The 17272-nt window shown below is 32.4% G+C and overlaps 1 protein-coding gene across 1 annotated transcript; it reads left to right on the forward strand.

Moving 5' to 3' along the window:
- Positions 1-287: 287 nt before the first annotated feature.
- LOC116350798 (eukaryotic translation initiation factor 4 gamma 2) lies at positions 288-16930 on the forward strand. The gene is made up of 8 exons (XM_031782740.1): positions 288-409; positions 10348-10608; positions 10710-11327; positions 11424-11635; positions 11728-11961; positions 12040-12109; positions 12328-13566; positions 13632-16930. The coding sequence occupies exons 3-8, from the start codon at positions 10860-10862 to the stop codon at positions 14004-14006; spliced, it is 2598 nt and encodes an 865-aa protein (XP_031638600.1). The 5' UTR covers positions 288-409; positions 10348-10608; positions 10710-10859; the 3' UTR covers positions 14007-16930.
- The last annotated feature ends 342 nt before the right edge of the window (positions 16931-17272 follow it).

Here is a 17272-nt window from a genome sequence, read left to right on the forward strand (position 1 = left end):
GTAGAATGTTTTCATTTGCCTGTAATTGACACAAGATGACACCACTGACGTTTAGCATTAAACTTTAAATGATCAAAATTCCACTATAATTTTATCATTTGAATTGCTTCGATGGAAATATTTTTATTTTGGAAATTTCAATTTCTAGCATTTGCAATTTTTTAAACGAAAAAAAAGTGAAATAAATAAATTTGAACATTTTACAAATGTAATATTGTACATTGTCGCCCCCATTTAACTATCTTTGGATCAATGATAATTTGCACCGGATATATTGCATCGTGTAACACTGGTGGTGGTGTGTCATTTATTGTTCATTGTTCAACCATTTGTACCAGCAAATACATCCGACGTATAAGTGAGAGTTTTTAATATAGAAAGTCTTTCTGAAACAAAAGCATCGCGGCCTGTAAGTAGTGCGTTCAATATATACAAAAAAAAAATATTCGATTAGATTTTTTATTCTAAAAAGAAATGTCTATTTTGATTTGTTGAGTAAGAGATCAAACTTTTTTTTTCTAAACTGAATTTTTGTATTTGTTGAAAATCGATAAAGTCTCATTGATTGTATTGCAAGTAAAAAAAAAAGCGTCCAAGTTAGTCCGAAATTTAAATAGTAGAGAAAAAAAATGAAAGAAATACACTTCACACGGAAAAATAATTCTTTAACGTGATTTTCATTTTCCAAATCATCGCACAAATTTATTTCAACTTAAATCATTTCAAGCGAAAAACTTTTCAAGAAGTTAGAGACTAATTATTTTGTATTGAATTTGTTTTGCGACATTGATACATCAGATTATTTCATTGCCATCGAGAAATTTCCATTGAAGTTAAAAAAAAGTAAAGTTTCACATTACAATTTGACTACAAAAAAATTGAAGAGGTTTGTGAATTCAATAAAAAAACACCACATTCATCATATTCAATTTAAAATAGTGTTCTACTGTTTGAAAATACCGAAAATCAACAGGCGCTGATAAACTTACAATTATCCAGAGATATTGTAATATCAGAAAATATTTTTCTTCTGAATATTTTATTTTTATATTTGTTTGGAGCGAAATGTATTGCAACACATCAGATGAGTTTGATAATGATGAAAGAAACCGCCAAGTGTGAATATATGAGTGTTGAATTGCGAATCGTTTAAGTGAACTATTTCAGTGAAACTTTATAAGACCATCGGAAAATATCTATGTTCCGCATACACATTTTGCTGAGGCATTGAAGCGGTAAATCTGCGCTTTTTTTTCAAACAAAACTTAGCGAACCGGCTACATAAAATTGTGCTTATACGCATAGCGTTTTCTTTCGAATTATTTATGAAACGATTAATTGGGCATTTGTTGAACATTCCAAGTCACATTTTACACGAATTGAATTGGAATGGGTCATTTTTTCTTTCTTCTGAAAAATATATATATATATTTATATATTACAAAACCATCAATATAATGCTTGAATCTGTTCACATTCAAATATATGAAGAACAAAACATACAATGCAGACACGTCGTATGCATAAATGTATGGAATTATCTATTCACATAGCGTACAAGGAACAAAGTGGAATTCACAAATGGCGAAACTATACCGACACACAGAAAAAAGAATGAAAAAAAAAAAAACAGTTAAAACGATGAAACATGTTTTGTTAGAGGTTCTTTGTCCGCACGGAAATAAGATGAGCATCTTATAGGTGAATCAATTGTGATGAATACGGAATTATTTGTTGTTGTATCTTCTTTTAAAAAATATTATTATTACAAATCAAACGCATTAACTGAACAATATTTGTTTAGTTATTAGTTAATTTATTGAAAATTTCGAAGAATCGAAATGAAGGTTTTCGGCAGAAATATCATTTCAGTGAATCTGTGTTTGATGGTGCATTGGTGTGCGTGTAATATGCACACATGTATATGTGAGTTTGTATGCGTCATATATCGGCTCAAAATGATTCAATTGTGATTCGGTTAATTTATGCCTGTATGGGTTTTTTGTCAGTTCGCTTCATTGCAGACAAATACATAAGTGTGAGTTTATTATTCACGGACGATATGAGAACACGCCGAAACTGTGCTCGTGTGTTTCATTGTGTTGGTGTCAATTTCAAATTGTTCACCCGTACAATAACCGAATCGAATACACACGGCTATCGCCTAGTATGTGCTTTATTCTCATTTCCTTTTTTGCTTTATTCTGTTTGGAAAATGATCAACTATGCCGTATAAAATAAGAAATGCACACGCGGCTTTGAATACCGAGTCTCTTTTTATTGTTCGTAGGTATTCATATGTGTGTGAATTGATTCGGTTGCCCATATGTCAGCCTCCTTGTGCGCTGTTTAATAATTTTTGTCTATGAGCGAATTGTGAAATGAATGAACCAAAACTGGGAGAAAAAAAATCAAATTACAATGGAAATAACCGATTAAATTAATAATTAATGAAAGAATTTCCCGTTGATATTTTTACTACATTCTCTATTCGACAAATTCTCAAAATGGCATTGTTTTTACTTGTGATAATGTATTTCAACATACACAAAAAAATGCTTATAATGAGTCATCATGCCATTATCATTTTCTGAATGACAGCCCATATCGTTTTAACAAGTGTTTGTTCAAAATTAGAATAATAGCCGAATTCCGCAAACCTTATCACCAATGCAATCAAATGTATTCTGTCCCATACGAAAACATAAATTCACATTGTAAATGGGGTTCCGCCCATGTTTTCGTTGGCACATTTTTCTCTCTCTCTTTCTCCCCCCGTTGAACTACTTTAAAATGGTCGAAAGAATTATTTCAAGAAGTAGAGCACAGAAGTTCTTTTTTGTTCATCGAATATTGTGTATCTCACCATTGCGGCAATATAAAAAAGATATGAGAGCAAAAAGAAACAGAAAGAGAATCGTTGACTCCCTTTCGAACGTGAGTAAGTGACGTCCTTTACAACGAAGCTACCGAATAAACATTATATATTTCACGACCTATTTTCCAGCATCAGAAGATTCATCTATTCACAAAAATGCTACTCGCAAGTGCAAACATTGCTAGCGTTGCTCTGATCGATACCAAAATCCAACCCTGTACTTCAATTCGCATAATCCATGTTGTATCCATATTAAGACCATACAAACACGATGGATAAATTTTGGTGTGATTTTTTTATTTTTTTTTATAATTAAAATAAAATATGAACCATCGGTGTGTGTATGTGTGTACCAACTCTCGGTCACATTCGAAACGCATTTAAAATACGGTCCAAGTCTATCATCGGCGACCGTCTGAATGTACATTTTCATTGTCATAAATGTGCACTCGTATGTATATACGTAGTCAATCAAATATTGACTATATGTGTCTCTCAAGTATTCAATCATCCATACTTCGTTTGGGTGTTGTTGCTAGTTTTTTCTTTTCATTTGTAGCCGATTCCATTTGGTTTGCTAAATTGAACAGCAAAGAAGAATGAAATCATTGATATACTTGTATACCCACAGAATTGTATTTCGTGTAATGCATCTTTGCGCAAGCGCTATTATTTCTGTTTGTGACACAATTTCATTCGTATGTATTTCAATTAATAATGCCAGTTTTTTTTTTACCATTTATTCCTATTATAATACTTTATAGCAATTCTAATCTCAAACAAATGTATATTAATAACATGAGATTTCCGCTTTGGTTTGATTGAAATTGCACAAAAACTCATTTCAAGCCATTTGTATATCGACTGTTGCACGAATACAAATTATTTACATTTGAATGGAATTGATCATTCTTTAGATGATGTGATTATTTGAGTAATAAACAAAATGGTCAGTTAATAAACATACGCGAATTATGTACACACCAAGTTCCAATGCATTGTAGACGGAGCTTATTAGCAAAGATGAATTGAGGTTTATGACCTAGAAATCTATAATATTTGCAAATTAAAAAAAAAAAAACAAATATGTTTAAATAAACATGATTATTCATTTGTGTACGGACATACATACATACTTTCTGATTTATATATATATAGAAGAAGATCACAAACGAAAATTAAATGGAACAGATTTGTTGTGCAAAAATCGATTGAAAACAGCTTCAAAATGACTTTAACCTATTTCACATGCACATGTGCCATGTTGGATCTAGATCTCGCTTGCACAATGTTAAATTACACACAATGTTAAATATACATATATGCACCCTATATATTCTGGCATTATTCAAAAATTGCATTTTGCAAATTGAATTTCTGTCCACTTTGGAAAATGACACACCACAAAACTTGTTTTTGCATTTGCGCAACATTCAACAATTGTTGTGGCAAATTTTCTTAGAAAATTATAATTGGTTTCTTTGTTCTTCACATGAAAGAACCACTCAATAAAATGATATTTTTCAAATTAATATAATACACATCGGTATCGCTAAGTCGCAGTTGTATCCAATTCACAGTGCATGCTTTTCCATCATCACGTGTCCTTGTGTGAGTCACACCATGAATTCATAAATTTCAATATTATCGAATAATGTAGGTTACCGTATTATTTCAAGTATTTTTCATATAACTCAGTGAGCTCAGATTTTCCGGGGGCGAGTTCCTCACCTTTTTTCTCGTCAAAAACTCAAAAGATTATTCCCATTCTTGGGTAAATCCTCCTACACCTCCGCATATTACTGATTTAATTGCTGTGTGCACAGAAAGGCACTTGCATTTTAAAGTTAAACCAAGTGTTTTCCATCGTAAGATACACGTGCTCAACGAAATGCATAATTTGGTCGCACATTTTATAATAATTACTTGTTATTATCGACTTATTACATATTACATTGATTTAAAATGTTTGCCATTCACCATTATGTATCATGGAGCAAAGTTCTGTCTATCGATAAAATATTTCATACAGTTTCGAGTTTTACATAGCACATTTTCGTTGCTTTATTTTTGTGCTCAGTCATTGTATTTCAAAATCAAACCAACCTATAATAACGTTCTGCGAATTTTTGAATTAAAGAAAAAGCAGACATTATATTGAGATATCGTCAGGAGTGAAAACAATAAAAATCTTTCAATTTCAGCGCCTGACGATATCTGGCTGATAATATCTCAAAATAATGTCTGAAAAAAAACTGAGATGAAGATCTTAAAATAAACACGTGACATCGTCCAAGTATGATTAATTTCAAGATAATTTTGCGGATATAATTGCATCTATGGAGAATAAACAAAAGACAAAATTCACATTTTATGCAATGACAGGGGCATGTTTTATATATACACACACTGTATTTTATTCTAATCACTGAACGGAATGTTTAAAGTAGCGCCACTGTGACATTTTACACCAACTACCGAAACTCACATCTAAAACGTAATGAAGCCCAATGTATGCATATGCTTAACATTTATACGACGGATGTCGACTTCATATATTATTCCATAGTGCAACTTGTATGCATAAGTAAACAATTTGAATTGGTCACCCGTCCAATTTGAATGTCTTACCCTTTTCAATGCAAACTTTGTGAATTGAACGAAGCGAATAAATAATATATACTTTTTTATACAAAATGTCATCTTTTTTAAAGTTTTGCTCTCATTTGATATCGATTTTTTACGCTATCAGTGGCACTAAGGAAATATATTTAAAAAATGTGTCAATAACAGTTTAATTGCGTTAGAATCATTTGTTACATTGTGTGTACGTGTGTGTGTATGTCCGCTCTATGTTCACATCAATTTCAATTCGTTTGAAATGAAAACTTCGAACTCATCATATGATTCGCAGTGTGTGTGTGTGTCAAAAAAAATACATGGAAGTATTTTGTTCATATAATGTTAGCGAATCGACACGATCATGACCCAAATACTACTGAGGTTGTTTGAATGTATTTACATTCACGTTCGCTTCTGCGTTCGAATATTTTAACGAAGCACGATTCATTGCAATGCAATGAAGTTTAGTGCAGTTTTCATTACTTCACGATTTAATTTCTTGGGTGATGCTGCCACTGCGGTTTCTGCCTTCTGTTGCTGTTATACTGTACATATATTGAAATAAATAAAAAACAACAACGAAATAAAAATGAGAAAGATATTGCAAAGTAAAATTACGATAAAGTAAATACTGTCGAATAATAAAGACATGTTTATCAATCAAATGCCAACGAAAGTATTGGCATCATTTTGCAAAGCAAAAAAAAAAAATTCAATACTCCCATTACTTTTGAATACATTGTAACGAAAGTATTTCGATTTGTCATTGAAATCAGCTGTGGAAAGGCCTTTATTTAGAAATAATGACTACGACTAGTTCCGACATGCATGCGAAAAGAGAAAAAACGCATTTTAATTAATGTGTCAGAGCGTTTTTGTTTGTTTCGCACACTTTCTTCCTTCTTATTACATATTATAATTACAAATTATGAATATAATTGTAAATCGGGGGTGTTTTCGCATGAGATCATGGAAAAATGATTCTTTATCGAACATTTTTCTACAGCAATAGAACTCCGAAAAGAGAATTGCAATTCGCCAATGTGTAAATTCGTACATGTGTGTATATAGCATTTATGTACGTTCAAAAGTGATATTTTTTTTGCACACACTTATGAACCGCAAAAAATGTCTGTTCTAATACACGGATTGTGTATTGCACTTAGCGGTGGAAGGCAACTGAGTTGCGCTAGAAAAAGATAAACAATCGACATGAAAAATGTCGAAATGTAGGTCACACCAAAAACTTGACCCTCTTTTTGCGTTTCTGAAATGTACATTGCAGTAAATGAAATAACAACAAACCAAACAAAATACATTTGTATGCTTTTGCAATTTACAAATATTTTTTCTTCTTCTTTGTCTTGTAACTGCTTCAAAAAAAATATATATAAACTCAAATCAGTAAAATGTCCAAAAAAATTTGATGATATTAGATGATGAACATATTTTTCTTGTTTAAGTTGTAATTCATTTGGATTTGTAATGCATTTACAATTGCAAAACTGAAAATAACTGTATTAATCAAATCAGGTGCAATTCTCCAAGGGAAAAACAGCAATTGAATACTAAATATCTATTTAGTTGACACTAAAGTCCAACATATGGTAAAACACCAATATTCGTTAGACAACCAAGAAATAATCAATGTATTTTGTACTGCAAATCATTGATCGTATGTATGCGTTAAGCGAATAAAAGAGCATTATAATCATGACTCGTGCACATAGCAAAACGTATAAAGCTTTGTAGGAAATTCAAAATCGTTTGCATCGAAACTGTTAAGTCGATAAAGCATGAGCGCGCATTACAACAAAGATCGACCTTCAAATGCATGCGATCGCTCAAACTTGTTTTTGTTTTGTTGTTGTTCAATCGCATTCAAAGAATTTCTCTTGCGTATATTTTATCGTGACAGTTTTATATTTTATAATGGCATTGTTTCACATTGGTCAAATCGACGACGTCTGATGCACAAATCATTTTGATGTACGACCATTTTTGTGCGCATTCACTTTTTACGGATGCTTGATTCTTGGAAAAAAGAAGAATCTCCTTGAATCAATTTCATAGAAAATGTTTCTCTGTTTGTTTTTTTATTGTTGATTGACCAGTCTTAAATAGCATAGAAATTTCTTATTTCATTTGACACGAGCAAAAAAAAACGAAGAATAAAATTTACACGGGATACGAGATAATGAATGACAAAAATGAGCGAGTCAGATACTGTGACCATTTCTTGGGCGCAAGGTCAATGACTTTGACCGTCTCTCTTTCTCATTGTTATGGTTCGTATTGTGTTCGCACCGCTGTTACACAACAAATCTAAACCTGAATCACACTTAATTTTGCTCAATTCAATGATATTCCATCTTTTCAAACAATTTTTTAAGTAAAAAAAAGAGAAAACTTTGTGGTGTGATGTGATGATCTCAAAGAAACATAAAATACCGAAGTTCAACTATAAACTCTCATCACAGACACAATAAATTTGGAATGGAATATTTGTGCGGTTTGCGTGTAGATGAAAACAGATAGAGAGCGAGAGCGTCTAGTATGTGGCGTCTGAATTGCTATCAATGTATACCATTCCATATGTATAAAGGAACAAATGAACAAAGCACAAAGGAGACTCGGTTTAACAACGCAATAACAGTTACAGTCTCAATCACAATCAGTTCAATGTTCGAGATTCTACACAAGCAACACTCATGTTCTTATATGAGACGATCAATATACTTGAAACAACAACAACAAATAAAATTCTGTGCGCGTCACCAGTTCGTCTTTTTTTCGATGTAATTTATATTTTGTGCATCAATCAGTGATGCGATTAAGGATTTTTTATTTCGAGTTTTCTCAGTTGTTATACGTCACTTAATTTCAATTTTAACCTGTGTCAATTGAGAGCTTATTGGGCGAACGAAAATTATTCGAATAATAACAAAGGGAAATACCCGATAAATTTCAAGACCAATGGATTTATTTTAAATGCATAAATGTGCCGACACAGAAAAAATAGCAACAACACGGTGCAGCTCAGTGTGAATACCATTATCACGGTTTGTGTTGAAATGGAAACGCGCGCGAGAGAAAAAGAGAGAGAGAAATTGTGGTCTTTTTGAATTTTTGTTGAACTAAGATAGCAGCTAAAGTAGTTAAAAGGCTGGGTCGACTATAGTACGGCAACACCAATGTCAGTAACACACACATCAGAGGGTTCGTTGACCCCATTTGTATGGGGTGTGACGCATGAATTGCTTGCATGTGTTTATGAAGCGTCAGTGCTTAATATCAAATGTACAAGCTGCTGCGTATTACACGTTCATTGGCTTTTGGTACTCTCCTTTGCTCTGGTTGTTCTTCATGAGCCGAAACAACATGTCACTGCTTAGTGCGTATGTGTATAGCCATCGACTCAAAGCAGAATATCTATCTAAAAACATTTTGTGTTGTTGTTGTTGTTGTATGCGTCAATGGCATTTCACTATGTGAACACATTTCCAAACGCACAACCAAAAACACCGAAGACGTACTTGAGACATATAAAACTGAGCCAAAGTCAATGGCACGCAGACAGCAGTTTGTGATTTAAAATTGACTACAACGTTTGGTTGATATACATACCATTTCATAGTGCTATTGTGCTGTTAACGAGAGAATCCTCATCACCATTGGAACAATATAAGCCTTTTCGATTATTTACTATTCTTCACTTGACTCTTAAACGTGTTGAAAAAAAATCATCAATTAAATAAATGTGCTAAGTGTATGAACATGTGAACGTTCTTTTTCGAATACAAAATCAATTTTGTTCAGCAATTATATTAATTTAATGTCGATTGTATGCTCATCATGAATTGTGCGTTTATATTCAATGAGTATTCTCAAACTAGTTCTTATACTAAAATCAAATATGTAATGAATGAGTTGAAATAATTTGGCATTGGTTTCATATAAAAGTCAAACGAAATGAAAAGCACATGCAAAAAAAAACCATCAGCTGAAAAATGCACTCATATTTCTGTGTGACCTTATTTTTTCCACAATATTGCAATTTATTAATAATTTATTGCGTCAATTTGAGTTACGTTAATGACAGCATAAAAACACACACACACATTTAGAAAATCAAACAGAACAACACATACGCCGCAAACATTTTTTGTGATAACGGTATATTTTGATTTTAAAAGTGTTGCTACATTATTTGTTACAAATGTATGGAGGCAGACAAGCACCTACCACCCAAAAACAAAATGTGATTGCATAGAAACAGTGGCAAATTTGACTTAACGCGCACGCATTAAATGGCTACGAATAAAAAGTATACGACTCCTATACAGCATGCATTGTATAAACAGGATAGTATAACGCACAGTGGAAAAAAGGCCTAAGACCGAACTCAATGAAAGAAGAGACGCTTCGCACTCTTAATATAATATTGATATCGTCTAGACTATAGACGGCCAAATTCAACAATTTATCGAGCAATTTGAATTTCTGTCCTTATTTTCTTTTGTGTGTTATATATGTTTTATATCGTTTTTTTGTTATTTTATTTTGGCGTATGCGTACTCACAAAATCCGACACTTGTCAGATCTGTTCATTTAAAGAACATAACGAATAAATCTTAAAAATCATTCTATGGTTTTCGTTCAATGAGTGCACACATAGATTCTACTATCAACGAGTTCGTCAAATTTTTTTTTTTTTCTAAAATAAAAACAATTCAATCAAATAAAAAAAAGTCATTTCTTATTTTTTCTTGGTAGTTAGAATTTATTTTTGTTGTAAAATTGTGAATTTACTTTAATGTTATTTTTTTGTAAATTTTTTCTTGCAGATTTAACGCCGCTAATAAGTGTGAATAAACTAAAATAAAATAAAGAACGCTCCAATCAGTAGACTGACGGAGCACGTGTCTGATTGCGGTATACCGCTACTAAACAAGACGGAAGCCATCACGCAAACGAGGCCAGAGTCTCGTGTCACGGGGAGGGAATCACCAGTCCCCCCCGCAGCATCTCGACGCTGGATTCCTCCTTCTTTGAGACCACAACATGGACTCACACAAGAGGCCAAAAATGATCAAATTTTCCGAAAGGTAAACCATACCAGCCAACCAAATTTCAATTTTATTTGCATTCGAATGCCGTATATAAATGTTAATGTTTTTCGATACAATTTTTTTTTTTAATTTAATAGGTTCGCGGTATTCTCAACAAACTTACGCCGGAAAATTTTGAAAAATTAAGTGATGAATTGCTGAAAATTGAGCTTGGTTCAAAAGTTATATTAAAAGGTGTTATACTATTAATATTTCAAAAAGCTTTAGATGAGCTAAAATATTCGCGTATGTATGCACAATTGTGCAAAAGACTATCGATCGAAGCTCAAAATTTTGAAAATAGCGATAAAAATAAAAAGCCAGATCAACCAAGTTATAATAGTACATTTTTGAGTATATTGTTGTCGGTTTGCCGTGACAAATTCGAAAACCGTTCTAGTGATAGCAATGCTCTACCAATCAGCGACACAGCAAATAGCAATACATCACCGACACAACAAAATGGCAAATACTTACGCGATGACCAGCTCGATGAAGAAGAGCGTAAATACATTGCCAAACAAAAGATGCTCGGTAATGTTAAATTCATTGCTGAACTATTTACACTCGAAATGCTGGACGATAAAATATTGCACAAGTGTATCAAGGAATTACTATCAACATCCAGCCAGATCACGCAAAAGGAACGATGCGAGAATATGGAATGTCTCAGTCAAATTGTTCGAACATGTGGAAAAATCGTGGACTCAGAAAAGGTACGCAGACTCAACATCATTCATTTTCATTTAGATATTTGATTGTTTTGGTATGCAATCTTTGTACAACTATATATTTATATGGATAATTTGCAGAGTAAAACTTTGATGGACCAATACTTTGAAAGAATAGACCAATGTTCCCAATCAGCGAAATATCCGCCGCGTATACGTTTTATGTTGCGTGACTTAATTGAATTGCGACGCAATGGCTGGGTACCACGGAAATCAGCAAATACCGAGGCACCGGTGCCAATGCAGCAATTGCGTCCAGATGACGACACACGGTTCACTATAAACGAACACAGGTACCTTAACATTACATTATTGAGCGCATTCATTTCGCGATGACTTGACAAAATTAATTGACCGTTTCATTTTGATGAATTTGCAATTGCAGTAAACGGGATCAGCGTAATATTGACCGTGACAGTGACAGTTGGATGAGTAAAACACAATTTAACTATCAACCAAATTCAAACTACAATTCATCGCTCATTATGAATAATATGAACATTTATAATATGAACCAATCGTACAATTCTTCACCAGTCGGAGGTAATATGGGTGGAAATGGTCGTGGTAACGATCGTAATTCTGAACGAAATATGGACAGAAATAATGACCGAATGGGGTAAGCATTTGCATTCATTAAGAAATTCATAAAAACTATCATTATATTTGATCATTAATTATTTAATGAACATTTTAGAGATCTTATGGGTGGCGGTGGAGCCCCGGGTGGATATCGCCACAATCCCAATCGTGAACGCAATAATATGGTAATATATCAATCAAATTTACTCTTTTCTTATATTCTCTTTGAATTATGTACTTTTAACAAACTCTTTATGATATTTCACGGGATATGAGCACTGTTAGAATGTACCAATAAATACAAAAACAACAAAACAAAAAATGGCTGAATCTAAAATTAAAGCGATTTAATACAAACGGACTTTGTTTGATGATTTTATTGTTATTTTTTGTTTATTTATAGGGAAATCATAACCACAACCACAACCATTATAACAACCATAATCGCTATAATAAGCACAATAACAACAGTCCGCATCCGCACAACAATTATAACAATAATGCGGTAAAACAGTTGCCGCCACGGTTCAAACAAAGTGTCATTTCACCTCAAACAAATCAACAATCGCCAGACACATTTGACACCTTCCGGCCGCCAATAAATAGCTTACTTTACAAAGCAACGAATTCCAATCGACAGACTGCGCAACTGCCAATATCACAACAGCCACGTCCGGCTAGTGCATCATCTGTGGAAACAACTGGCAGTACTGGCACCACAAACTATTCAACAAATGTAAATTCGCCGAATTCAAACTATCAATCACCATCGGATGGTGTGTCAGGTGTTGCATTAGTGCCACCACCTCAATCGGCCCATAATATACTGAACAAAGATCAAGTTGTTATTAAATCAGCATCTCAAGAAAAACCGAAACAAAACAAGAAGGACAAAGGTCCAAACAAAGAAGAGATTCTCAAACGTGTGCTCATTTTTGTTAAAGAATGGCTTGCCGTCACATCGCCTGATAATGACAAGAATATGGATGATGTTGTGGCCGCATTTTTCGAATTAAAAATCCCCGATAAATTTATGCGCGATTCAATGACATCCATTCTCAATGAGATCATTGATAAATCCGACATTGTTTATGATCGAGTCATTGAATTTTTGACCTGCCTTAGAAAAGAAGGAAAACTTCAAAATAACACACTTTTGGAAAGTTTTAAATCGCTTATCAATGGCATGAATGACAGTCCAGTGCCGCGTATTACGACATTAGTGGCATCATTACTCAGTCGTTCGGTCATTGTCAAACTATTCAAATTGGCTGATGTGGCAAATTACACCGAAAACGGAGCTCATTATCCATTATTTTTATTGGTTTTACAACAACTATATAAAACATTGGGTAAACAAGCACTGCTTGATATTTTCAATGAAAGCAAAGTAAATCTTATGTCATCGTTGCCCGAAGCCGATCGAACAAAAGATCGTATGGCTGAAATTCTTGAAGATCGTAATTTAAGTTTCCTCTATCCATTGTTAAAACTTCAAGGCGAACTTCAGAAACAAATTCAAAATGATCCCAATCCACAATCCTTGTATAAATGGATTAAAGACAATGTTGAATCGATTTGCTATAATGATCCGGGCTTTGTAACAGCACTGATGAATGTCATTCTCAAATATGTTACACAGGTATGATATATATTGGCATTGAATTTACGACAACGAAAATATATTCAAATTATTTTATTATTCAGGAAACAACATTAGCCGAAGGAATTGATCCAACTGTCGTACCGGAAAAATCGCTCATTGACAAAGAATTAACGTTATTGAAAAAATATTGTCCTGTACTGAATGCATTCCTCAATGGCAATGGTGATTTGCAGCTGGTCGCCATATTTGCGATGCAAGTGTTTTGCTACAGCTACAACTTCCCCAAAGGCATGCTATTGCGTTGGTTTAGTGAATTCTACGACAACAATGTAATTGAAGAGGAATCCTATATGCGTTGGAAAGAAGATTTAGGCGATGTGTATCCAGGCAAAGGAAAAGCCCTATTTCAAGTTAACACATACCTGACCTACTTGGAAGAGGCCGAAGAAGAAGAGGACGACGATGAGGATGAATAAGAGAATGGGGTTTTTAATTTTCAAACTGGGACGTGACGAACAGTCATAATAATATATAAATAACACTTGAAAAAAAATCGAAACTTGAAAAAAAAAATCAACAAAATCAATGCAAAACTAAAAAAAAAATATCTTGATAAATGAAGAAAATAAAAATCTTAAAAGATCGATGCGAAAATGAAATAGAATAATAATTTAACATTTTACAAAATTGTATTAAACCAGTCTGTCGACAAAGAACCAGGCAACAATATAGATAGCAAATTTATTCTATTTCAAACATCCATCGAAGAAATAGAATATTTTTGAATTATCCAATTTTCACATAAATCAATAAACAACACAAAAATCATTAAAAAAATATGCAAAACTGTAATAAACCCTACAACTTGGCAAAATACAAATCACGATTAAGTCTTTAACTCATCAGAGACCTATATATTTTTTAAAAGAACGAATGAAGTCACATAGACCATACACATATTTAACATATTTAACCATTACAATTCAAAATACAAACCGAAATTGAAATCCATAAATTAAATGAAAACATAGCAATGCAAATATTTGAATAATTGTTAGCACTAAGTAATTTGTATAAAAAAAATGTCAGCAATAGCAACAAATGTTGGAACAACAACAGCAGCAACAATAACAATTGAACACCTTGAAAAACACCTTGCATAGCTATCAATTTTTAATTTCTTTTTTTTTATTGATTTGTTTTTTTGTTTTGACAAATCACTTTCCAAGTCATTTGACATTCATATACAAGATTTTAACCGACGAAAGAGACGAAACAATTTATGAAGAGATCTGGATTGTATTACGATAAAAAAAAATATAACAGCCAAAAAGCAATAAAGTGCACAGTTTTGTGAAATAAAAAAAAAAACACATCGACAAGCATCGATAGCTATTATTTTTCACTTTTCTGAATGGAACACATGGCAATCATTCCTTAAATACAAAAGTCTACCGGTAATTTTAACAGCAACAAAAAAAAAACTAAATCAATTACCCCACAAAGACCGATTGCGTATCTGTTCAGTTCTACATGAATTCATTCGAAGTATGTGTGAGTTTTTAATCGAATAAAAAAAATGTAACAAACATTGATATTAATTAAATACACACAAGAGTCGTTCTATATGTCGCTCTGAAATCTTCTTAACAAGTAATTTATATAGGGAATGGGGACGTATTTCGATTTTTTATCGATAAACATATAGAAAATTCAGATGAGTGATTGATTGAATGCGGGCACCGAACCGAAGTCAAATATATGATGAAGATGTAGAAACCATAAGGATTTATTGATATGGACTGGACTCGATTCAGAGTTAACAAGAAGAAAATACACGATAAAATTTGCTTAAATCTTTGAACTAATTCAAATATTGTGACCGCTAAAAACCGGTAAATATTATGACCGGTAAAAAGGCGATACTATATTAAAGAAGAAGAAAAAAAAATTATATGTAATAGAAAATTAACGGAACAAAAAAACCTATGTCCAAACTGAAAAGCAGTTGACATTTTAAAGACTTAGTAGATTTTCCAATGAAAACGAATGAAATACGAGTGCTTTTAGAAGAAGAAGAAAAACGTTGGATGATGAGGAGGAAAACAAAGGTGGATATAACAGTATCGAAGACATTCAAACGGCACGATAGGTGATTTATAAGTATTTATCTGTTTGAAGAAGTGAGAATAGAATGAAAATTTACATGCCAATTAAATCAGTTTTGATCCGATACAGAACAAATGTTTAATTGAATTTTCCATGAAATAAACAAGTCATCATATGAATACATGCCCAAAATTCTTCAAGTCTATTCAACTTCTATAAAATGAGATGCAGCGCAGTGCATTTGGAATTCCCAACATTTTTGAACATATTTTTTCGTTTTTGTCTCAAGTGCCCGAAGAAGCAATTTTTGTTTTCAACGCCAATTATTTTTATGTGGAAATACATTAGATAAGATACCTCAAGAAAAAAAAACGAAATCATTTAATAAAGAACAAATGTAATCAACAATAGCATCTACAACATGACACAGAAAATGAACGAAATTGCCGAGGCGTCGAGTGCATCACTTTACCCAATATATTATATATAAATAACTACATTAAACGCGAAAAATGATGAAAAAAACAAGCAGACACATACAAAATCTTAAAGACAACGTGAAAATGTCTTTGCGGCTATCAAGACAAATCGACATCACTATCATGTGCTCAATGTCTTCAATAGCAAATCCAATAACTTACAATCGTATAGAGTTCACTGATTAAAGTTCCGTTTGTGTTTCCATCCATCTTTAGTGTTGGTTGGAACTTAAATTTGGCGTACCATATCAACATGTTATGCAAGAAAAATGTTATTTTCTTTTTTTGTTTGACATACATCTTTCTGCTGTTTTAAATTGTTGTCATTTTTTTATATGTTTTGGAAAGTTCCATATTATGTTTCATTATTTTCATCGTTTTATTTCCAAAAAGAATTTTGTTTTTTGTGTCAGCGCCTGTCAGTTTTTACACAAAAATAAAAAAAACAAACTCAATCTGAAAAAAAAAAAATCATGGCGATAAAACTGAAACAAGCAGACGCTTCAACCCAAGTAAACTATTATAAGAATGTAATACGGTTTATATAGCTAAAAAAAGCAAAATATTCATAAAAAAAATGAGAAATCGGCTGATTTTGAACTTTTCATTAAGAATACCAACAAACCAACATCATGTCATCGATTAATTTGCCTCCCAAACCGTAATCCATAGTGTTTGAATATGTAGAACAATTATTTGAAAATATCCGAAAGAATAAAATGAAGATAAAAATCGCTAGAAACAACGTTCCACGTAAATAGCATATATTAAATATAAAAACTAAAACCAAAATAAACGGAACACAAAAACAATATATGCATTTTTAATTCATTGGTGCATTTCTATTTAATCAAACGAAAACAATTATTGGCATATTGCAACAGCTTTGCCTAAAATTGGTGTTTATATATAAACATTCAAAAGAAATGATGAAAAAATAACAATAAAAAAACACTTTATTAATGAAAATGTCAATTCTTAATCTTTATTGTTTTTCCAGGTTACATCATATTACTATGTGATTTAATTCATTCGAATCACAGTCGCTGCTGGGCAAATTTCAAAACAAATGGTGCTGTAACGAGAGAAAAAAAAAATCATTCCAATTTGGTTTTAAAACCTTTTCAATACAATATATCGATAATAACAATTTA

The sequence above is a fragment of the Contarinia nasturtii genome, unplaced genomic scaffold (assembly GCF_009176525.2).
Source record: "Contarinia nasturtii isolate CC-2019 unplaced genomic scaffold, AAFC_CNas_1.1 Cnas_scaffold_129, whole genome shotgun sequence".
NCBI lineage: Eukaryota > Metazoa > Arthropoda > Insecta > Diptera > Cecidomyiidae > Contarinia > Contarinia nasturtii.